The sequence below is a fragment of the Leptodactylus fuscus genome, chromosome 3 (assembly GCF_031893055.1).
Source record: "Leptodactylus fuscus isolate aLepFus1 chromosome 3, aLepFus1.hap2, whole genome shotgun sequence".
NCBI classification, from domain to species: Eukaryota; Metazoa; Chordata; class Amphibia; order Anura; family Leptodactylidae; genus Leptodactylus; species Leptodactylus fuscus.
The window spans coordinates 58,367,320-58,391,128 of record NC_134267.1 but is presented as its reverse complement, the minus strand read 5'-3'; the positions used below and the strand labels follow the sequence as shown (position 1 = coordinate 58,391,128).

The 23,809-nt window shown below is 42.8% G+C and overlaps 1 protein-coding gene across 4 annotated transcripts in view; it reads right to left on the bottom strand.

Moving 5' to 3' along the window:
* Positions 1–23,257, bottom strand: part of STXBP5 (syntaxin binding protein 5) — a 338,787-nt gene extending 315,530 nt beyond the window's left edge. For all 4 annotated transcript variants that reach the window (XM_075267641.1, XM_075267643.1, XM_075267642.1 and 1 more), the window contains exons 1-2: positions 22,391–23,257; positions 9,768–9,865 (exon numbers count right to left, since the gene is read on the bottom strand). In XM_075267641.1, the coding sequence (XP_075123742.1) occupies positions 9,768–9,865; positions 22,391–22,537 (245 nt within the window). In that variant the 5' untranslated portion in view covers positions 22,538–23,257. The remainder of the gene's footprint in view (positions 1–9,767; positions 9,866–22,390) is intronic.
* Positions 23,258–23,809: the final 552 nt, after the last annotated feature.

Here is a 23,809-nt window from a genome sequence, read left to right as displayed (position 1 = left end):
GTAGAAACTTTTCCTTCATCAACAAACCAATCATTAAAGGGGTATTCCCACGTCGCATACTCGCCAGTCTTCGTTGCTGTAAATTCTTCTTTCTTCCTGCTTTGTTGTGTCATTGGTGGGCGGGGTTTACATATGCAAAGCCAGCGGCGAGATGCCGCTGGCCCTGCGTGCACGCTCATAGATAGTGAGACCAGTGTAGCCTTCACAGTGCGACTACAGACCTGGCATCCGCTGTAACAGAGAGGTGGATGCCAGGGAGTGTAGACGCCGGCACAGATGCCTGCAACATTGCTATGTGCCTGTCCTGCATGAAGCCAGCAGCGGCAGGAGCTCCTGTTATTCTGCTGTAATAGAGAGGCGGATGCCGGGGAGTGTAGACGCCGGCAGTGTCTGTATTGGCGGCCCCTTCCCCCCAAAGGGTAAACTACACCCCCCCCCCCTCCAGGCTCGCTCCCGTGCACTTAGCCCCTCCTCCCTCCCCCCTGAGAGCAGGCTGATACATTACTTGACTTATGACCAGATAAGTCAAGGGATGTGTCAAAAAAAAAAAAAAGAATAAAGTAAGATAGCGGCCAAACAAAGCAGTTTTGCTGAAGCAGTGTATTTAGGAAAAGTCTTACATCCACATTAACAAGCAGTATAGATAGGATCCTTGTGATGGGACAACCCCTTTAAGTGATGAGGTAAAGCAGCCTTATTGTCCAGGGCTACAGTTAGCCTTCATACACTTACAAACACACTAAACAGGCTGCAAGAGCAAAGACAACAACAACATGATTTTTTTAAACACAAAAACCGCTGTGTTATGTTGCAGAGTTTGGGATTGCAGGCTACGCTAGGTTCACACTCCGCAGACCACTATATCAGTATTTACACAGAAGCTGGCGGACCCCCATTGATTATAATGGGGTCTGTCGGGTGTCCCCAGTTTTTACACTGTAACCAGCAGAAGTAAAAGTCCTCTGTGTAAAGACCCCACTCCACAGAGTCTCCAAAGATAGACACTAACAAACAGATTACCGTATATACTCCAATATAAGCCGTGGCCCCTAATTTTACCACAAAAAACTGGGAAAACTTATTGGCTCGAGTATAAGCCGAGGGGGGGAAATGCAGCAGCTACTGGAAATTTCAAAAATTAAGATGGTCGGAGTTTTTGGGTGCAGTAGATGCTGAGAAAGGGGAAAGGGGAGGGGTGTTTTGGTTGTCTGTCTGCCCCTTCCCTGAGCTTGTTTTTTTCCCCCACGTGGAATTTAGCCTGGCTGAATACAGGGTATCTGCAGTGCTCCTATTAACCCCTTCCCGATGGAACAGGAGCACTGCAGATCCCCTATATTCAGTAGACCGGGCACTGTCAGACACAGGGATACCTAATGTGTATGTGTTTCATAGTAATTCTCTACTTTTGTATGTATTCTAGGGAAAGGAGGGATTTACAACTTAAGCTTTAAAAAAAAAAAAATTCTTTCCCCCCCCCCCCCACTATTTCATGGGAGATTCTATACATTGATATTGCGGCTGGCCAAAGCCAAGGGGGGCTTTTTCAGCACAAAAAATTTCGGCTTATACTCGAGTATATATGGTACCCCATTTGATTCCTACAGGATCATTAAGATACCGTATTTAGAAAATGCTACAGGCTGAAATGCAGAAAGGACAACTAGAATTCTTCTGTACTTTTACCATTCAATTCTAGGTTGAGTTCCTTTATCAAAACAATTCTCAGAGAACAGGTGGCCAAAGCAAAGTTACATTACTATAAAAGGATAAAGCCTCTCTGCTTGTATGTAAATTCAAGAAAATAACGGCAAAAAATAAAAGTAAATAACGCAACACACATGACTAGAGAAAGGCAGTTTTCAAAATTATATCCTTATTTAATAACAGATTGACGCCAAAGGCAGCTTGAAACCGTTCACAATCTGCACAGATTGATACTGTAAAACAAAAAAAAATAAAAATGTATTCCATTTCCTCCTGTTACAGAAATTGATCATAGCATCACCAAGTTTCCTACAGATAAAACAAACCCACAGCTGTTACTGAATTCCTAATCAGCTCAGCGTCTTCTCCTTCACGTGCGGCATAATCGGGTTCAACCGCAGTTCCTATAAGCAGCCTCCTCGCACTTAGTCATCACCACTCCAGCCGGAAACACTACCAATGGTGCGCTGATGAACAAATGAATGATCCATCCAGGAATTTACAGACCACACTCCAGTCTACTGAACTAGTTAATCAGGCTACACATTGGGGGCTCTTTAGGATTTCTAAAATAAACAGGAGACATGAAGTGCCGTAGCCTGTAAGCTTTTAATTACCACTTTGGGCCATACTATTATTTTTTAAATGTAGATAGTGAGCCTCATATAGGAATCACAATGTACATTTTTTTTCCCTATCAGTATGTCTTTGTAGAATGCGAGGAAATCCAGACAAGCACAGGTGAAACATACAAACTCCTTAAAGATGATGTTCCTGGTGGGATTTGAACCCAGGACTCCAGCGCTGCAAGGCTAACCACTGAGCCACCGTGCTGCCCCACCCTTTGGGCCGTACTATTATGTCCACGCCGAGCATATAGTTATCGCTCATATAGTAATGCCTTGGGCACACAAGCTGTACCTGCAGCATTACATCCTACCCTCGGCAGTGTTACACAGCTGAGGACCAGGACCAGCCGGCAAAGTCGGAAGATATTCTGACTCCAGCAGATCTGACTCCCTGGATGCCATGATCAATAGCAATCCAAGGGGTTCAGGGGCAAGATCACCTGGCGCACAATGTAAAGTTCCCATAGGAACTAATGTGCACCAAATAAAAATAAACACATTAGGTGTCCCCACGTGTGTATAAGCCTTCACTATCGTACACACACTAGGCAAATTACTGTTCTTTTGCTCACTTTGCTTTCACCAAAAAACAACAAAAAGTTATCAAAAAGTTATACATCCCTAACATTGGTACCAATAGAAAGTACAACTTGTCGCTCAAATAAAAAGCCCTGACCCATCACTGTGAACCGTACAGTAAAAAAAAAAAAAAGTTATAGGCATCAGAATATATAGTGACTCCAAGAAAATCCTTCATGTTCAAAAAGTGAAATATAAGTTCAAAAATCCAATATAAAATATGGTATCCCCGTCATTGTAATGATCCGTCGGATAAAGCTGCCATGTTATTTTTATTGCAGAGTGAATGTTGATAAGAAGATAATGCATAAAAAAAAAAAAATTATAGGATTGCGTTACGTCACATGGTCCATGAATAAACGGAAATAAAAGCCAAAACATTACATGAACTCTAAGACTGTGGCAAATGAAAGTACAACTTGCCACGCAAACAAGACCTCATATGGCCATGTCGACAGGAAGAAAAAAAAAATAATTACTTAGGAATTTTTCAAGACTGGGAGGGAAAATATGAAAAAAAGCTTTAAAGTTGTTTATTTATATGGCCAGCATTAGACTACCCCGACCAAAACTAAATAAATAGAAGCACATTAACAGTGTAAACTTACACCAGGCAGAAAATGCACCAATGACAGTGGCACAAACAGAGATAAATTTGGTGCAAGACACTTTTGCCAACCTTACCACTATCTACGGCTTAGATTATTTTGCACGGACATTTTACATATAGAGTCACATTTCCAACCCTAAGCAAATCATTCCCTCTCCCTCCAGGAATATGAACAAGTCTACAGTAGTCAGATTGAAGCTCCCAATAGATTGGCATCAAGTTTGACCTCCGTTTATACATGAAAAGGGGAAAGGGATTCACTATAGTCTGTACACCTTTTTTGGGATAAAAGATGCAACTTCTGCCTCCTTTAATAAGAGAAGATAAGATAAGATAATCCTTTAATATTCCCACAATGGGGAAATATCAGTGATACAGTTTCATAGATGGTACAGTAGTATATAACAAGAGAGAAACTCATACAAGCTCATGGCAGATACAGAAATCCTAGGAATCATAGAAACTAAAAAGAAAGAAACACAGACACACTGCAGGATCATTTAGTTCTCTGTGCGGAGTGATGTTAATAATACAGCCCGACCGTGGTTGGAGGACACGAGGGGGGGTCACGGCATGTAGATATAACAGGCAGAAAGGTTTTTTTGCAGAGGTGAGGGACATATGCAGCTATCATGATAACATGTGGCAGTTCCTTTGGTAGGTGGTGAGATCTCATGCTCACAGCTGATAGTTCATGACAGACATACTACACGCCAGTCTTAATTCCAACTGCCAAAAATCCTACGGGAGTGCTTCTTCAAAGTTCTGAAACTCAAACTGAACAGCGGCCAAGACAGAGCAGCATATGGAATGGAAATGGAATGAAATATTCCTTTATAATGTAAATTATGGTGCAGTTGACCATTAGTAGGGTTTATTCAAAGGTCTGAGCCACATGGTACAGTTGATTTTAATGCTCACAAGCACCATTTTTTGGACCAAACACAGCAATCTATAAAAATAAGGCTTTGTCATATCTGTTGGGATTATCATTTCTCAGTTCAATTATAGGACAGATCCATTGAACAACTCTCAGATGTGATGGCAGCTTTTATAAAAGCCAATATCACACAAATGCATTAAAATCAATTCATGCCAATGGGGCTATTCATTGTGGCCAATTTTTACCAGTTTTCACAGATCCCTCAAACTCAAATCTATGAGTTATCCATGAAAAACGAGTGCCTGGAGCCACACGGTGGCTCAGTGGTTAGCACTGCAGCCTTGCAGCGCTAGAGTCCTGGTGTTCAAATCCCGCCAAGGGCATAAAACCATCTGCAAGGAGTTTGTAAGTTCTCACAGTGTTTGCATGGATTTCCATCCCATATTCCAAAAGACATAAAAAAAAAAAAAAAACACGAGTGCCCTTCAGATACAAAACTGCAGCGGACAATGTACCTTTTTCATAGCCATTTTATCCATAGGCAGTGTAAATATAGCTCTACACAAACTGTTCCTGATGGACCCCTGATGGTCTGTAATTTTAACTATGATACTACATATATTACTTTTACATCCAAGAATTTTGACAGAACCTCCAGTGTAGATGTGAACATCGTATTAGATATATCCTCATCCTGCACAATACACATGCACTGTAAGGACAAAAGTGTTGGGGCACACTTGTTAATCTCTAAATTCAGGCGTTTTGTTCAGGTAAATAAATTCCAGCACCAAGCCATGTAGTCCGCCTTTACAAACATTAAATAAATAATGGGACATTGTAAAGAAAGGTAGAAATGTGGTTTGTTAAGTCCTGAATGCCGCTGTCAGATGGAGGAGTCTGGGCTTGGCGACTACCAGGAGAACATGACCTGTCTGAGGTATAACGCTATAGGGTTGTTTTTCAACAGTTGATCTAGGGCCCTTAGTTTCAGCAAAGGGAAATCTTAATGTTTTAGCATACCAAACCACTTTTGACAGCTCTAAGCTTCCAATTTTGAGAACAGTGTGGGGCAGGCCCTCTTCTGTTCGAGCACGACCGTGCACTAAATGCACAAATAAAGGCTTTGGAGAATTTGATGTGAAAGAACTTTACTAGCCCACACTGAGCCTGGACCCCAAAAACTTTGGGATGAGCTAGAATTGAGATTGCAAGCCAGGCTCTCTTGTCCAACATCACTGACTTCAGAGGAACATCTGCAATAGACACATCCCCTTCCCCACACACTAACGAAAAGCCTTTCCAAAAGAGTGGAGGCAATTTTAGTTGCAAATGAGAGACTAACTAATAAATGCCTATGAATTTAGAATGGGATGTGAAATACTCCTGTAAATGTCCTAATACATTTGACTGTATCGTGTATCAATCTGTTCCAGACTCAGTGGCAGGAATCCACACTTTTAAGATATTTTTTAAACTTGCACTACCAGCAGAGGGAGCACTTCTAATGCACCCAAAAGAACATGTTGAACCGCAGTCACAAGATACATTTGTAAAGCTGACTGAGCACTCTACAAGCTGCTACATATATACAGTTAGGGAGGTGGTAGACACCCTTTAAAAAGTTCTGAAACAAATGTTGCCGCGTTAAAGACAGAAATACAATAATGCTAATCTTAGGGTAAGTTCACAAAGAAGAATTTGCTGTGGATGTCGCCCCCAAATCAGGCAGAGATCACAGCAGGACAATGAAAATAAATTAAAAAAATAAATAAAATAAAATAAACTTCCTGCTCGATCTTGCCACAGCCACCGATTCCATAACAGGAGACTTCCCGGCCGATAAGGCTCATTCATCTGGGCATAAGCAACAGCAGAAAGTCACCATGCCCATCAGCAGCATCCCATTGTGGGCAGCCAGAAAACAGCGGCAGAAAAAGAGGAACTCATCTTCATTTTTTGCCGTGTGAAGTAACCCTAACTCTGCTAAAATGCAGACATAGCTAAGGATATGGAGATTGGGTTTTAGCCCCATTTGCCTGTACATTTGGAAGCATACATCAGGCAATGCTGCTGACGTTTGTCTAAGGGAAGGCTGAGAAGGCTCACACAGGATTTGAACAGAGCATTATAGGAAAGAACCGTGTAGGCTACACAGTGATCGATGTATTGAGCAGGAAAATAAAACCTGTGTAATCCTTTGAATCACTTCAGTCAAAAAAAAAAAAGTAATGGGCTAGTGAGAATCGTTGCCATCTTTAAATATTTTAAAGCTCAAAAATCTAATCTATATAGAATATACTGTAAAATCAGGCTGCCCAGGAGTATTAGTAGTAATACTATATATTTTCACACTATACAGTGTACACCTACAGAAAATAGAATACAGCAAGTTAACAGTTCCAGACTCTACCTCTGAGATTACCACATACTACTGCATCCTCACCAGATCCTTGGGATAGTGCTGCTGTAGGTTTGCTACACAAAACAGCAGCAAATTAAATTTAATACATAATCTGACCAGGTCTCTAAGGCTTCAGATTGTTTTGTTTTTTTGTGGCTTGTGAGTCCCACATAGAGCTCACAATGTACATTTTTTCCCCCATTAGTATGCCTTTTTGGAATATGGGATGGAAATCCATGCAAACACGGGGAGAACATACAAACTCCTTGCAGATGGTTTTTTGCCCTTGGCGGGATTTGAACACCAGGACTCCAGCGCTGCAAGGCTGCAGTGCTAACCACTGAGCCACCGTGTGGCCCCTTAAGGCTTCAGATTGTGTAACCAATAGATCAATCAAAATAGCAGAAAACACTCCTAACTTCCATGATAAAGTGAACGTATCAAGATTGCGAACAACATTAAAAATCCCAGTAGGGCTACGTTCACATCTGCCTCTTCCCCAGCATACCCGGATAGCATAGAGCTTGACCAATAAATGAGCGGTTACCCGCAAACACCAACTACATTACATAGACTACGAGGAGTCTGCCAAGTGTTCACCGTTTTAAGATGGAAACCCACTGAGAAAGTCCTCCATGCAAGACTTTTCTCTCCACCGACTTCTGGCTGTTTCTGCGCCACATTCTCCACAAGACTCCGGTGAAGATGTGAACTTGGCCTATGTCAGGAGGACTACTTGACAAAATCCCTCTAGGTGCAATGACACTGTCTTCATGTAGCTATAAAAATAATATACGGTAACCCAAGTATGAATAACTTTGGTTATATGCAGGCAATCAAACATGGAAAATACAAAAGTGTGTGGGTTACACTGGAGGCAGTGGGATAAAGTAGACCGCCACTACATATACCTTCACCATATGTCCAGGAAAAAAAACCTCCACCTGTAAAGCAGAAGCTTTACTTTTCCCTAGTCAGTATTGGCTGTCGGCAGTATGTAAAACCATGTTGTAATCTTGTGCATCTATGGCCCATTTGATGCATCTCAATGTATTATTTGTCCTGGCAGCAGGTGCCTGGCATTGGTTGCTATAGTTTACCATCCACTAATATCCCAAAGTCCTTTTCCATGGATCTCACACACTGCCTGCTCATCTAATATTCAATGGAGATTTTTGTTTTTCCCATTCCAACTGCCTAACCTTAGATTTGCCACATCGCTGATCAAACTACTAATGTAACCCAACTGTAATATAATATAATAATGGCCTATCCTGTGCTATGATATTTTATACCAAATCAAAGAGAGAATTTTTCCATTTCAGCTTCTTATGACAGATGGAAATGGTCGCGTTTCTGACACTCTGATGTAGCCAGGAGCTGTACATGTTCTGCATTGGAGTAACAACCCTAATGAGGCGTTACAGAAACATCCCAGCACAGCGATAGGCAGAGTATCTGTAATCCCCAAAGTTAAGTACAGCATAGATCGCTATGCGGCTTTAGTAACTTCTATTTACCTCTTTGGCAGTGACAGAAACAATATAAAACAGCCACGTTTGGCTGTTTCTGTAACTCCCACCCTGTACAGCCACATAGTCAATGGATGAGATGGGAATACCACTTTAATACAACCTGATATCTGGACCCGTTCTACCAATGATGACAATTTGTTTTATATCCTTCACAGAAGTCCTTTTTTTCTGTTCCAGCATTCTTATATATAACATCCTTTGGGAAAACACCAGTTATAACATAACAACTAGGTCACCCAGGTCCAATATAGAACTTAACTACTCTCAGAAGATCATACCAGATGATGAGATCCAACCAGATCGAAACAGCTGTCCTCGATTAAGAGACTATAACCTGGTAATAATCCCAGCGTCATTGCTAAACAAAGGCCTCTTGGAAGGTCGGGCATGAGGCTAAAGGGAGCAGCCATTATTGGGTTATTTCACTGGAATCCTGTCTTAAGACAGGCTTGCACATTCCAGTGAGCGCCCTCTATTGGTTTGCAACAATGAGGCAGCAACTGTCTTCCTAATTACATCATGGAAGGCGGATTTGCATATTCTTCCCATAGTTCAGAAGATCATAGTATGACAAAACCAATCCCTCATGTAAGAGGGGTGGGGTCAGACTTTTGTCACCTCTACCCAACAGCTTATACATAGGGAATGGAGCAGAAAGCTGTGTTCCCTGTGTAGTGACAAGATCAGGTTACTGGAGGTCAGCTCACAGTCACATGAACAGGGGTTAAGCTGTAGTGCCCTAGCTCCGCCACTACACAGCACTTTCTGCTTCCTGTTCCATCCTCTCTGTACTGGCTGCTGAGAACAGCTTCTCAGTAGGGGTGTCTTTACATAAAAGATACATTGTACTTCATGGTTTTCCATAGACCTACAAATCAATATGCCAGGAGTATGGAAACAGCTGAGATGACTGCTCTATGCCATTTCTATAGCTCCAACAGAAAACAAAACCTAGAGATGGTGTAGCTAAAAGAAGCTTGCTGGTATACATGGTTTGTTAACTCCAAACCCTCGCCACCATTTCTGTAGTCCTGGCCACCTCAGGCTGCTACAGCGGCGGGTATTCGGATCTCAGTGATGAAGGGTTGAGTTGTAAATACCCTGCAAAATCAGTGAATATGAAAATGGGGATCCCCAGTCCTAGAGACTGATAGGGGATTGAACATTCTAGTCCCATCAATCTAACTTTTGTTGTCTACAAAATGGACAGATAATATGTGCTTAAGATATGAAACCCTGTGCCTGGTTGAAGACAAATCATTGCCATCTAAATGAATCCACTCCAAAATGTATCCAGTAAAACTAAAAGTGAATTATTGACATCATTCTCTGACCCAAAATACCTGCTACCAACGAGATCTTGGTCCAGTTTCTTCCTCCGCCTTTACCTGTTGCAGTTATGGATAGTTAATGAAAAGGATACAGCCTCAGAGCCCCATGATTTGTGCCAATAGCAAGAATCTTCTGCACGGGATCAAATGCCATTGAGGATGGCTCAAAGGGAAATCCATGACGAACCGTCTAAACACAAAAGACAAGAAGAATTGTCACATATAAATAAAATGTAGAATTTTCACACGTACATGCACATATATTGTGAGTAACATAAAAAAGGCTTGAAAAAATTTAGCACTGATGATTTAGGTCTCCTCACTTACTGCAGCACTTTGTTTAGTATCAGCTCAAGGATAGGCCATCAAGGTGAAATCCAAGAAAATCCCTTTGAGGCCAAGGCACTATGTGGCGTTTCCGCCGTGGGGAAAAAAAAAAAAATATGCAGCGTTGTACAGTCCCTGCAAAAGTGGATGAGATAATAGTGAATCCCATCCCCACATTGCGGGAAAATACAGTCATACTGCAATCTCCAAAACAGTTACGGTTTTGGAAATCTCAGCATAATTATACCTACAAAAATGCCAGCAGTTTCCCTAGGGTATAACTTACCGTATATACTTGAGTATAAGCAGACCCGAATATAAGCCGAGGCCCCTAATTTTACCACAAAAAAACTGGGAAAACTTATTGGCTCGAGTATAAACCGAGGGGGGGAAATGCAGCAGTTACTGGAAAATTTCTAAAATTTAAAAGGCCGAGTTCTTGGGTGCAGTAGTTGCTGGGGAAGGGGAGGGGGTGTTTTGGTTGTCTGTCTGCCCCTTCCCTGAGCTTGAGGACTGGGTTTTTTAACCCCACTTGGAATTCAGCCTGGCTGAATATAGGGTATGTGCAGTGCTGCTATTAACCCCTTCCTGACGGAATAGAAGCACTGCAGGTACCCTATATTCAGTAGATTGGGCACTTTCAGACACAGGGATACCTAATGTGTATGTGTTTCATAGTAATTTTCTACTTTGAGGGCAGGTTCACATCAACACCCAATCTCTATTATGCAGGTTTCCCTTTCCTGCCCAAGAAACATTCATGGGTTTGAAAAGTGTCCGCTAGAGAGCCTCTTCTGCTCTCCGCAGCGAAACCGTTTTTTGTTTGTTTTTTTTTTTAGTCGGACATGCAGGACTTTGTGTCCTGTACAAAAAAAAAAAAAAAAAACGGTTTCGCCATGGGCAGCAGAAGACGCTCACCCACAGACACTGAATGTCGATTTCTGTCTTCTGCCGACAGAAAACGGAAACCTGCATAACTGAGATCAGGTGGTGTGAACCCGCCTTTATATGTATTCTAGGGAAAGCAGTGATTTAGAACTTTTATTTATTATATTTTTTTCAAACTTTTTTTTTTTTTTACTATTTTTTTTAGCCCCCCCCTTGGGGACTTGAACCTGCAGTCATTTGATTGCAAGTCCCATAGACAGCAATACAAGTGCATTGCCGTCTATGGGAGATTCTCTACATTACTATTACGGCTGGTAATAGACCAGCCGTAATAGTAATGTAGCGATGACCGGCCTGGGAGCCTTCATTAGGCTTGATCTTGAAGTCTTGATCCCCCTCCATTGATCAGGTAATGCCTTATACTATTTATATGCAATGAACATATCCGAAAGTCAGATGCCGCCTCTACAAAAATAAAACATTTCTTGATTTAATCAAAAGTTCTGTTTGTTCTTTTTTATTTTAACAGTTTCACCTTTTGGGCTCTTTTTGACAGCACAGTTTACCTAAAGGCAGAAGGTGCCTCCAAGGAGGCAGATTGTCAAGCAGCAATACTTCTAGGGAGAAAACCTCTGTCATACAATGTATTTTTTTTTTCCTCATGAATTCTTCTATTACTGGAGGCAGGTTTTGGGAACATATAAATTACAGGATGAGGAGTAAAGATTTTAATGCGTGCCATTTTCTAGATCCATGATATGGACACTGAAAACGTCCACGTGTGAGGCCTATACATGCGACAGCCAAAAAGGGTAAGTTTCAAGGGTAAAGTTGCTGCGAGCCCTGGAATTATTTAGTAATAAGTGTAGATGTGATCAATAATTCATATAAATTGTTCAGAATCAGAACTACTGCAGTGTAAATGTAAGGTACAATACCTAGACCTCATGTCCAGCCTGTTATAAATGGAGAATTCTCACTTGCAGAGGTTAATATCGTGCAGGCACTACTACTATGTCTAGTGTGAATGATATACAGCTACTGTACAACATCTAACCTACTTATAGTATCTCTACATTAAGCAGTTTACAGCACAAAGCCATTTCATTACGGTAAAAATCGACAATGAAAGGATCAACATCCACTTGGCTGGGCTGTAGTTTTGGAGCTTCTCCCTCCCTCATTCTCATAAATATCTGGTGCACTGAATGAAAACTGCAATCCATTAAAGAAGTGGACACAGTAAAGCATCTGTACACACATGGAAACACAAGGTAAGGGAATAGAGATGGAAAGAAACTTGATACGGACAAATATTCGAGAAACCAATCAGTCAAATCTAGAGCCAAAGTGTTTCTTATGAATCTAAAAAGCATTGTAAGGTTAGGCCCGGTTCACACAGCGGAACATGTCCTGATTCCTCTCCCCTTTATAACCCCTTGTTTAGCTCCAGAGATAATGAAACTAAATCGCAGCGTCTTGTACTGCGGATTCTGCGGTGGAATCTGCCATGGAAACTTCAGCAAGATTGAGCAGGACGCTTTATTCTGTGCTGGCGCTGCTTACCATTGAAAACAACAGGAGGCAAACTGCACATGGAAATTAGACAATTTTGACATTGAACTTGCCTTTAAAATGAACTCCAAATTCAGCATGTAAACTTGCCATCAGATGGTTTTTGGGGAATTTTAGATGGTTGGTCTATTGTTAGGACATGCCCCAGCACCCCCAGCAGAAGCTATGGTCTCTTTACAGTAACCCCTCACAGAGCACATACACATCATAGTACATATCGTGTGGTAATGCAGTTTACTACATCTACATCTGTCCCATTCATGCGACATGGTTGTGTGCAGCACCAAGCACAGCCGCTAGATAAACTATAGTGTTGTGCCTGGGAATAAAAAGGCTTTAGCACTTGCCTGTACATCGAGGGTCTTCAGACAGCAGATTAGGGGGGGGGGGGGCTCCCACAAATCTGATATTAAATGACCTATTCTGAGGATGTTATAAGGATAGTCTTGAAAAGTCTCCCAAATAATCTGCTTTAGAATAAGTAATTTCAAACTAAAAGGAAGGTGTGAGGGGGGACAGAATAGCGCCCTGAACCAATTCTAGTGGCATAGTAGGCTCCATCAGGAGAGTCATATCATTTTGATGGAAAGAAACATGTTACAGACTATATTATTTCTAGTTATTATTTCTAATTGCTGGAATAAGGAGAAGAAAGAGTGCTAATGCTAAGAGCCATAGCCATGGACTTATAGAATAAAGAGTGAAAGCTGCTATTTCACTAGTTGGCAAGAACAATGGATTCAGAATTAACTGGTTTATTTGCCTTTGTCACTTTAAACACAGCGAATGTAATGCTCAGTTTATCTGTAAGGCCGAGGACACATCCGAGTTGGGGGATTCCGTTCCAGTCTCCTGCAAGCAGCACTTATCTCTACACATTTTTCACGCGGAAACAACACAGACCCCATTACAGTCTATGGGGTCCACAGGTCTCCTAAGATAACCGCTTTTTTATGCTGATTAGGTTTCTATTGGGGATGGGGGGGAGGGGGGGGTGTCTCCAAGCAGGCACTCTAACGGAAACCCATGCACTTATGTGAACTAGGCCTTAGTCTAAATAACCTAATCCTGACTCTCCACCACCACTGCATGCAGCGCTGGCTGCTTACCTAGGCCGCTACATACATTTGTGAAAATACAGCAATAACTGCAACATCCTATCCACAGGAAATGTATATACAATGTACAAAGTGTGGAAGCCTGCAAGTGCACAGGATCCAAACAAATAGCACTTTAATTCTTGATACTTGAGAGTTATGTTAAATACGAGGTTACTATAATAAGAGGTCTTCAGCAGACTAAGTATAGTAGAGGTTGGTGCATGGGTGCGTCGCTCCAGGGTGGGGCCTCTAGGGTGGCATTACATGAACGTCTCTCCATAGAATCAATGAAGACAAGTGCCTGACCAAAAACCAGTCCTGCATCTGTCTCTAAATGGTTTGTTTTTTTCAAGTATTTTTAAATCCCTGAGTTTTAAGAAGGTTTTTTTTGCAGGGTTGTAAAGTCAGTAGTCCAAACTACAATGGCATTTTTTTTTTTTTGCCTCAAGACAGGGTAGGATGCTTCTTTTTTCAGCTGGTTGACTATAAAACAGCTCTGGGAAAAAAAAAAAAAAACAAACTAGCTACTGCCAACTGAGAACAATGGGAAGATTTTTCAGGAGCTTTTCAAGATTCTTTTGGAGCCAGAAAAGCCTCAAACCCTCAAGAAGAGCTGCAAGAGAAGCAGTAGGATTTCTAAACTTGTACATTATGCCAGGAGAAGGACTATAGCATTATAGTATGTATGATACTAGCATTCTCTGCTTCCCAGCAACATACTGTAATATTACATATGATGTACTGGAGGGGGAAGGGGGAGAAGATTCAGAATGGGGTGGAATTTGAGAAACTTTTTGCAACTTTATGGGCTTCGTTTTTACAGCATTGACTGTGCAGCTAAATGACACGTCACCTATATTCTAGGGTTCAGTACGATTCCAGAGGTATTGAATTTATCAAGTTTTTTTTACGCTATATCCCCTTCGAAAAAGAAAAAAAACCAAAGTGATCACTTTTTATTCAAATGTTTATGGGAAGCAAAACTGAAAAAAAAAAACTGCAATTTGGCACTTTTGATCATCGACCACCCTCAATAGCTGTCGTACAAGGACCAGGAAATCTCGCTGTGCTGAAGCTGCTCTGCAGGTCTCAGTCCCAAGGGGCATTTTTTTTCATTGGGGGGTCCCTGACTTATATTGCCCCTGATCCAGAATGAACTCTGATCACAGGCATTAGCTTTGAACTCTACAGCAGAGACCAAGTAACTATCCTATTAAATCTATATGGAAACCGCTCATGATTTTGCGGCTAAAATTAACATGCTGTGTACTTGAAAGAGCTAGGTTTTTTTTTTGTTTGTTAGGTTTTTTTGCATAGTGTGTGGATAAGATTAAACAAAATCTCATTCACTTTGCTGGTCCTATAAAGTGCAGCTTTTTTTCCACTGCATTGCCGCATCGTGGGCCCGTAGCTTTAGAGAGTTTTTGATCTGAAAACTATAAGCGTGTCTACAACTGGCCATACCCATCAGAGAATTGGTGGCTGACCCCTCTAACCTGTGTGTGTGTTCCCCTCTAACCTGTGTGTGTGTTCCCCTCTAACGTGTGTGTGTGTGTGTGTGTGTGTGTGTGTGTGTGTGTGTGTGTGTGTGTGTGTGTGTGTGTGTGTGTGTGTGTGTGTCATTCAGCACCTACGTGACAGATCTAATTCATTCACCCAGGCATACTACTCTGCTGTAATATCACATGGTATTTTATTGCACATGACCAGCAGTAACCACGATGAATTAAACACTAAGCAATGGCCGACATATTGCGTAGCAGTACCTATATTTCCCCATACATTTACTGCGCTCTAACAAAGTAATGAAATAGCATCAATGTGTATGTACCCTAAAGCCAAAACATCTTCAGCTAGCAGAATTTACCATCCAGATATCCAGTAATAAATGTGTTCTGTCACTGGCGTTTGCTTTCTGCACATACAGTAGATTGAATTACATTGTACAGTTTTGTAGGACTCTAACATTTATTCAGAGTATCAGATTTTACTACTGCAAAGGTATAGAATAACAAAATATGGGGGTGCCAGGAGTCATCCCGACTGCACCTCTCTACTTCTACCTCTGACATCTTTTCCACAAACAGAGAATTGCAGATCTGAGGAACTGTTTGGGCCACTCCGCAACCTGTTTTATCCCACAAACCTTTTTCAAGTTCATACAACTTGTTGAATAAAAAAAAAAAAAGACAGTAAAGAGACTGCCCCTCCCCCTCCAGCAGGATACAGAAGAACTTACAGCCATACTTGCCTTTCTCCAATCCCCAGCCACTGTAATTCTGCCTGGATCCCCTCTGGTCCTGACCTGCTGTCACCCCACACACTTGGTACCTGAGGATGCCCGCTCAGCCAATCACTGGCCACAGTGCTAACTTGCCACTAAAGATGGACCTAATTTCTAGGCTTTTCCAGTGATGCTTTTATGCAACATAAGGGCCCTAACATAAAATTTCTGCCGCTAGGAGTTTCCCCTTCTAGATACTTTATGGTTCACTTTTGTTACTAAGGAAATCTGTCCCCGATACATTGTATTCAGTCTTGCTTATATCCGTGAGTGTAGGGGGCTGTCCTTTTCTCTCTCCCCACACTGAAGGGAAGGAGGAAGGGGAGATTCTAGGTACAAAGGACTTCTACTTTTGAATGCTTGTGTAATTACAGATATTATTCACAGACAACAAGCAACCTTACTGACTGTGCTCAATTTTTTTTTTCTTGTGTTTTTATCTGCTTGTTTGTCTGTATTTGCCCTGTATTTACATTCCAGTGTTCCTGGATCTCCTATATTATGGTCACTTGGGCTTTTCTCAGGTATTTGTTTGCAATTGTATAGTTATATAGTTACACCTTGCAGAGTGGCAGGACATTATCAGCGGGGGTGGGGGGTGCTGAGACACACTTGTGAATGGTTTTAGCCATAATTTGCACACAAACACAAAGGACACCATGTATGAAAGTTTATACAGTCAGAACAGACTGCCCAGCAAGTTCCTGTAACTTTTCATGAACACTCGGTACCCTTTAAGACACCATGAAGTAAAGCGTAGTAAAGGACCAGAGAGGGACATGAGCTTGATATTACTCATGTACATAAAACCCGCTGCGCTCATATTTCTTTTCTTACCATACAACCCCAGTGTTGACATTAGTAAATATGTTTCTGGTTCCATTATATGTGGCTGAATCTCATTAATTCCATCAGTATACAAAGTGCAATGTACTGCAGTGTAAATGCCACCAATAAAATACATTTAACAAATGATTTGCTCATAGAGATTACGCTATGCCAGTGGGAGCTGTAATGTATTGACAAAAGCAACTGAGTGGCGAGAACTGACACAAATACAGGTCCTGATAAATCGCATCTGTCACCGTTCATATAACTATATACGTAAAAGGGATCAACCAATCACAGCATAGATAAAAACTTCACTGTGATAGGTTGCTATTGGTGACTGTCTTACGGATTTGACAAGTCAGCCCCAATATAGTTTTAAGAAAATTGATCACCTCTCCTTATATGTGGAAGGAAATACTCTTATTACCTCAGAAAATATTCTTCTGCATTTTTTTTTATTGCAACTGCGAAATTTTGATGTCACTGTTTTTCATCCTGGCAATTTATGAATAAACTGGTAACATCCAATTGTTAATTTATTAATAAATTTCCAGGAGAGAACTATACAATCCAGAGTTGTAGGAATCAATCCCAAAAATTGTTAATTCATAGGGAAGACAAGTCCTTACTAAAACGTTCCTGTAAGGCTCGGTTCACACCTGCGCCACAAGATTCCGTTTGAGATTTCTGTCCCTGAATCTGCTTTAAAAACGTATAGAAAAAGAAAGGCCTGCAAGGACTTTTCTCTCTGCATTTTTCCCAATAGAAACATGGCAGACCCCATTATAGTCTATGGCGTACGTGGGTGACCGCTTTGTAAACGGATTGGGTTTCCATTTATAGAGTCCCCAAGCGAGCCTAAAGAATGGAAACCTGATCGAAGTGTGAACCTAGAGTCAGAAATAACACACATATTGATCTAGGGGTGCACAGAAACTGACAGGTCGGCTATTCTAACTTACAAGACAAGATGATGACGTTTATGCATAAGGCCTGCTCCAGAGCATCAACTACTAGTGACACCAATTGCTTTTAGTTTTGTCTTATTTCTACCATTAACAATAACACAATCCCCGAAGCTTATCCCTTCTTATAACACAGCACAGTCTATGTTATAATGCATGTACTATTTTGTGAACCCATTAATGGCCTCATTCAGGTTTGACATTGTGAATGTAACATCCAGATACCAGCACTATAGACCCTATATCAGGGGTAGGGAACGTACGGCTCTCCAGCTGTTGCAAGACTACAACTCCCAGCATGCATACTTGCTCTGCTGTTCTTGGCACTCCTATGGAAGTGAATGGTGCACGTTGGGAGTTGCAGTTTCACAGCAGCTAGAGAGCCGAAGGTTCCCTACCCCTGCCCTATATGATCAGCAGAAACGGGTATAGAATAGAAATGGTTGATTAAGAATAACTAAAAGAAGGTAAAGTCTAGTCGAGGTGACGATCTGTGCCCCGGGTGAAGAGATATTGGTAGTGGTACTGTAGCTCTTCATCATCAGAAGGGCGTTCCTGACAACGTCCTTCTCCACAGCAGCGCCTATAGCGCTGTAGTGTGTCAGTGGGGAGGAACGACCCCTACCCTCGTGATAATACTCGTCTATGGACGAATACTGTGAGCAAAGGGAGGAGGCGCTATAGACGCTGCTGTGGAGAAGGACATTCCTGACAGACTGTCAGGAACACCCTTCTGACTGTAAAGAGCTACGGTACCGGTACCAATAGCTCTTCACCCGGGGCACAGATCGGGAAAGCCGACAGTGCGCTGCATTCAGCGCACTGTTGGCTTTCCAGCAGTATATGGAACTGCCTGTGCCCCAAACCATGAAAGGTCCTCTTTAAAGGAAACCTGAAACACTGCAACTATAGTGCAGTCCGCATGCGTAATGTTATAGAGCAGGAGGAACCAATCATACCAAAATGTTGAATCTTTCCCAGCAAAACTATAGCACCAGGTTTTAATCTGTCTACCTAAGGTATTGCATGCAGGACGTCTCTCTCTGGCAAAGTAACGTAAAATATAGCAGATAAATGACAGTCCCCATTACATGATGCCTCAGGATCCATTGCAGTCAGTCAATAGATGGATCTGTCTTGACTGTTCACTACTGACTGAACTAATATAAATCTCATTTATAGATCTGATTATTATTTTAAAATGGGCGGTCCTATTCAGTGATTGACAGCTACTCGTATACACAGTTACAGGGGTTATCCATCCTCCAAAGTTTATCTGCAAAGACATCCACAGCAGTGCAAAATCCTCACTGTTCCTTTGTGCACCCTTTTCTTGGCCTTCTTTTACTCGTTGCTCTTTGTATCACTGCTATATACATGCAGTGAATCCATGGACAAACTACACTTCCCAAGGTTCATGTGTCTGCTCTCACTCTCTGTGTGTCCCTCCAATGAAATCACAGGTAATAGATCACTCCCACATCCAAGCTCACATGCTGCTGTAAAGTTTCATTTGCAAGATGAATCATGGGAAATTTAGTTTGTCCACAGATTCAGTGCATGACATTAACATTGATACAAGGGAACAGTAAAAATTTTGCATTGCTATGCATATATTTGCAGATAACTTTTGGAAGCTGGATAATCCCGAGGCCAAAGCCCCATATTGCAGAAACGCAGATTTTTTTTTTTTGCAGATTTTGCTGCGTTTTTTTGAGCCAAATTCAGGAGCAGATAGAGCAGAAGTATAAAGAACTTTCTATACATTTCCCTTTTAGCCATTCTTGACTTTGGCTCAAAAAAAAAAAAAAAACTTAATTTCCGCAACGTGGGGCCTTTGCCTTAAAGCCACTAAGTACGACCACCCACCTGACTCAAGCCCAGAATAATTAAAGTTTTAAATAAACTTGTTACCTGTTATACTTAAATGAGTTTTCCAGACCCCAAATGATTTTTCATACTGACGATCTATCCATGAGATGGATCATCAGTATGTGATTGTGAGGGTCCAACACGGATACTACACATAGATCAGCTGTTTCGGCAGCCTCTGGGTGCTGGAAGTTACAGTATTGGACAGGGAGTAAGTGCAGCTTTTTCTATTCAATTAATAGGAGTGGAGCTGCAGTTCCCTGGTACCACCACAATACAGTGAAAGGAGCTGCTGCACCACTTCTATTACATGAACAGGAGCAGCACCATGCACTCCCAGCCCTCTGCTGTAACTTCTGCTGCCCGGGGGATGCCAGAACCACTGGTCTACCTGGGGTCCAGGTTTCAGTCCTCCTTAGGTCACATACTGATAAACTATCCCATGGGAAGGTCATCAGTATGAAGAGTCATTTTGAAGCCAAACAGTCCTTATAGGCCAAGACCCCACATTGGGAGAAACCTGCTTTGCTGTGAAAGACTTAACTAAAGGCAAAAGTATCCATGATTCCTTTATATTTCCCATTCATTTTCAAGACACTTTGGCTCAAACCAATGCAGAAAACTAAACATTTAATCTTTCCCCAAAAAACAAGTTTCTCAATCTGTTCAGCTCCCCCTACCCTACACCATGCTGCCTGCACATTGCACTGAATATTCAGTATGACAGGTTCACTTCTAATAGACATGCACAAGCAGCATATAGCCTCTTCATTCACATGGTTATCCAGCAACAAATACACTTAAGTTAAGGACACAGAATTTGGCTGGCCAGACAGACTAGAAAGCCACCCACCTAAGTGGGCAATTTTAACAAGTTTTAGCCTATGAACTCGTGTCTGAAAAGATGGTAAAAATAGGTCTCCATAGTTGGAATGTAAAATCCAATATTGTCGAGTTTGGTGGATCAACGACTGATAGAAAGGGAATTGTATTTTGCCTATCAAATGTGAAAGGCCTGCTTAACACAGGATGCAAAATTATATTAGGGCTTCACTTCTGGGTTCCATTTTCTACATAAGCTCCACTTTGGAGCCATAATAATTAAAGGGGTTGTCCCATCACAAGGATCCTATCTATACTGCTTGTTAATGTGAATGTAAGACTTTTCCTAAATACATTGCTTCAGCAAAACTGCGGAATAGCAGTATCGGTCCTGCCGCTGCTGGCTTCACCTGTGCCGGCGTCTACACTCCCCGGCATCCGCCTCTCTATTACAGCGGATGCCGGGTCTGTATTACATTGTGAAGGCTGTACGTCCGATGCCTAGTGCATCGGCAGCGCACACACAGGGCCAGCGGCATAGAAGCGACGACTTCTCGCCGCTGGCTTTGCATATGTAACCCCGCCCACCAATGACGCAACAAAGCCGGAAGACAGAAGAATTTACTGCAGCAAAGACTGGCGAGTATGCGACGTGGGACAACCCCTTTAATACTACAGCGCTGAATCATCAAAAAGTCACTATATAAACATTTATTGTTTGGATCATTTCAATTCATCAAAGGTGCGCCAGCAGAATTACCATTTGGGGTTGGGGGGCCAGGGAATGAAGCCATCACAGGCCCCCATTTACAGGACAGATGACCCCCTTTTTGTCACTGTAATAGCTGCTATTAACGGTTATGACCCAGAGAAGATGAGCGTCCACTGCCCTCCATTACCATGACTCAAGTAATGTTATGGCTGCCTTGGTCACCAAGCTCCTGAGATCTGTCAATCCATTGATTAGATTAAATATACAGACAGATGCATTGCACTCAAGGTTCAGCTGTGTACACATTGCACTATGTTCTTGTGTCTTTTCCTATCAGATCTCCTTCAGCATTATATAAATCACGTATCAAACAACCAAATGCAGAAATCGTAGAGTCAGATCTCACATCTATTTATTGTAAACAAATCCAAAACAATGTAACGTGACAGCTATCCCTGTCTGTGCCCACCATGTGCAATAAGCTGTGCCAGCCCTATATTCTACTGCCTGTGCCATAGGCCTGCAACGTCACTTACCTATTAAGAGTACAAATGACCATCTCCACCCTTCCCTTATACCTGACCAGAGTCAATATAGATAAAGGAGATATAAAACCAGACAACACATATATTGCAGCTGTCTAAACACAAGGCTAGAACTTGCAGGAGAGCAATGGACTACTGGGAATAACACATCACCCTAAATACAAGACAGCATAGTACCTGGCAGCGTTATCATAAGAATGATGTAGCCCCAATGACTAAACATATCAACAAGAGCGAGCCTTGACAACAGCTGACATTACAGCTATCAGAATGGGGAAATTGACAAGAGGAGGAGTGAGGGGGAGGAATTGACAAGGTGGGGGGAGCCTGATCTCAGCAAACACAGCCCAAAAAAGAATTGTAAATGGTGCAGAGCTTTCCCATATGCCCTTCAAGCCACCCGAGGACAAGACCAGCGCAAAATGCCACAAAGCAGAAGCAGATAGCCAATGAGTGGGAGATGTGCACAGACCATAAACAAGTATACAGTGTGCTTCATAGACACAGTGTATAGAGCTGTGTGCAGGGACCTGCAGATCATCAGGCGCTATATATATATATATATATATATATATATATATATATACACACAGAGTAGTGGAGGGGAGCAGCACTGGGGCCCCTGAATATGCACATTCATGTGGGGGCCTAGGAGGATGAGCAATGATGTGATGATGGAGGAAGGTGCAGGCTCCTGGAGTAGCTGGATGCTATACACACACGGGGGAGGGGGGAGGGCCTCCTGCAGGACATGATGACAATGCCAGCAATAAATAGTACTCATCACTAGTCACCTTGCAGAGCTGGAAGTGCTCGGACTGGAGCGTCTCTGGGATGTCTACCTCCCTGTTCCCGGGCTGAGATGAAGCAGACGATGAAGAGGAGGAGGACGCGGCCGTCAGGCCATCCAGCACCTTCCTGAATTCCTTAAATTTCCACATGGTCACCGCTTCCCTTCTCTGCCTCTGGTTCCTCCACCACCTTCTCCTCCACCACCTCCTCCTCCAGATCCCTCTCTCCTCTCACCCCCCACCTTTCCCTCTTCCTCCTCCCTTCTTCTTTCTCTGGTGCTGTGGCTGATGGGCACCCCACACGCAGAAGGGTCCTGGCCCCTGGGGCTGGGGGGAGGAGGGGGGTCGGCTGCAGGTGATCTGTGTGAAGAGGTGGGACAGCTAGGGCTATGGAGTAGGGGGCTTCTCCTGATGCTTATCGTGTTCTCCAGACGAGACAGCAGCCCCTGACCGAGCAGAAGCAGCAGGCTGGGAGAGGAGATAATCCACGGCTAGTGCCAGTCATGTATAGATCCCACAGTGCGGCACCCAGGTGGAGTGGGCAGAGGTGCCAGCCTGGGTGCTGTGAACGAGGATCCCTGTCTCCTGCCTGTGCTGCACTGGAAGTGACAGCCGCTGCCACCAGCTCCTCTTCCCTCCCCTTCCTTCCTCTCTTCTCCGGCTACTCCCCTCCCCTTCCCTCACTGTCACATTTTCCTGTTTGTCAGCGTTGCTGTTGCCTCCATGTTAGCGCTAGTCCCGGCTTCTGACTGTGGAATGGGCTGCTCCAGTAAAATGACGGCTCGGCTGCCTGTACTGCTGCAGTTCCGCGTCCTCCAGTGTCTTCGGCTACACCTGCCGCCTGTGTGTTCAGTCAGCCAGTCATAGGCCCCGCCCAGTCCCTCCTGTCAGTGCTCGCGGTGCCCTCCCCTTACTTTCCCGCCTCCTCCCTGTCATGTCCATCCTATCACCTGGGCATGTTCTTAGTCCTGTTATGTCTTCCCCATGCAGCCAGTCGTCCAATAGACCTGTAACCCAGCCAGTGAAGCTGTTTGCCCCCTGCCAGCATTGCTACCTGTACCATGGCTGTGGTACCACAAATACTCTATGACACAAAACTGTGATATCACTTCATTTCCACACACCATTTTCTTTCCACCTTATATTGCGATGTAGACGTTTCTCGGCCATTTTTTCTTAGAAAACGCTGGCATGTACTTAAGATGTCATATCATGTGCAACTATCACCCGGAGTCAATGAAGAAACAAACCAAGTCTGTGCCATATGGCTTCACATATTATTGGATTTCCTTTATTAGGCCGAGTTTACACCATGCTTTATTGCCAAAAAATAGGGTAACCACAGCCTTGTGAGTAGCATGTGTCTACCACGGCACAATAAGGTGGAGGTTTTCATTCTAGTGCCTGTTATACCGGTGACCT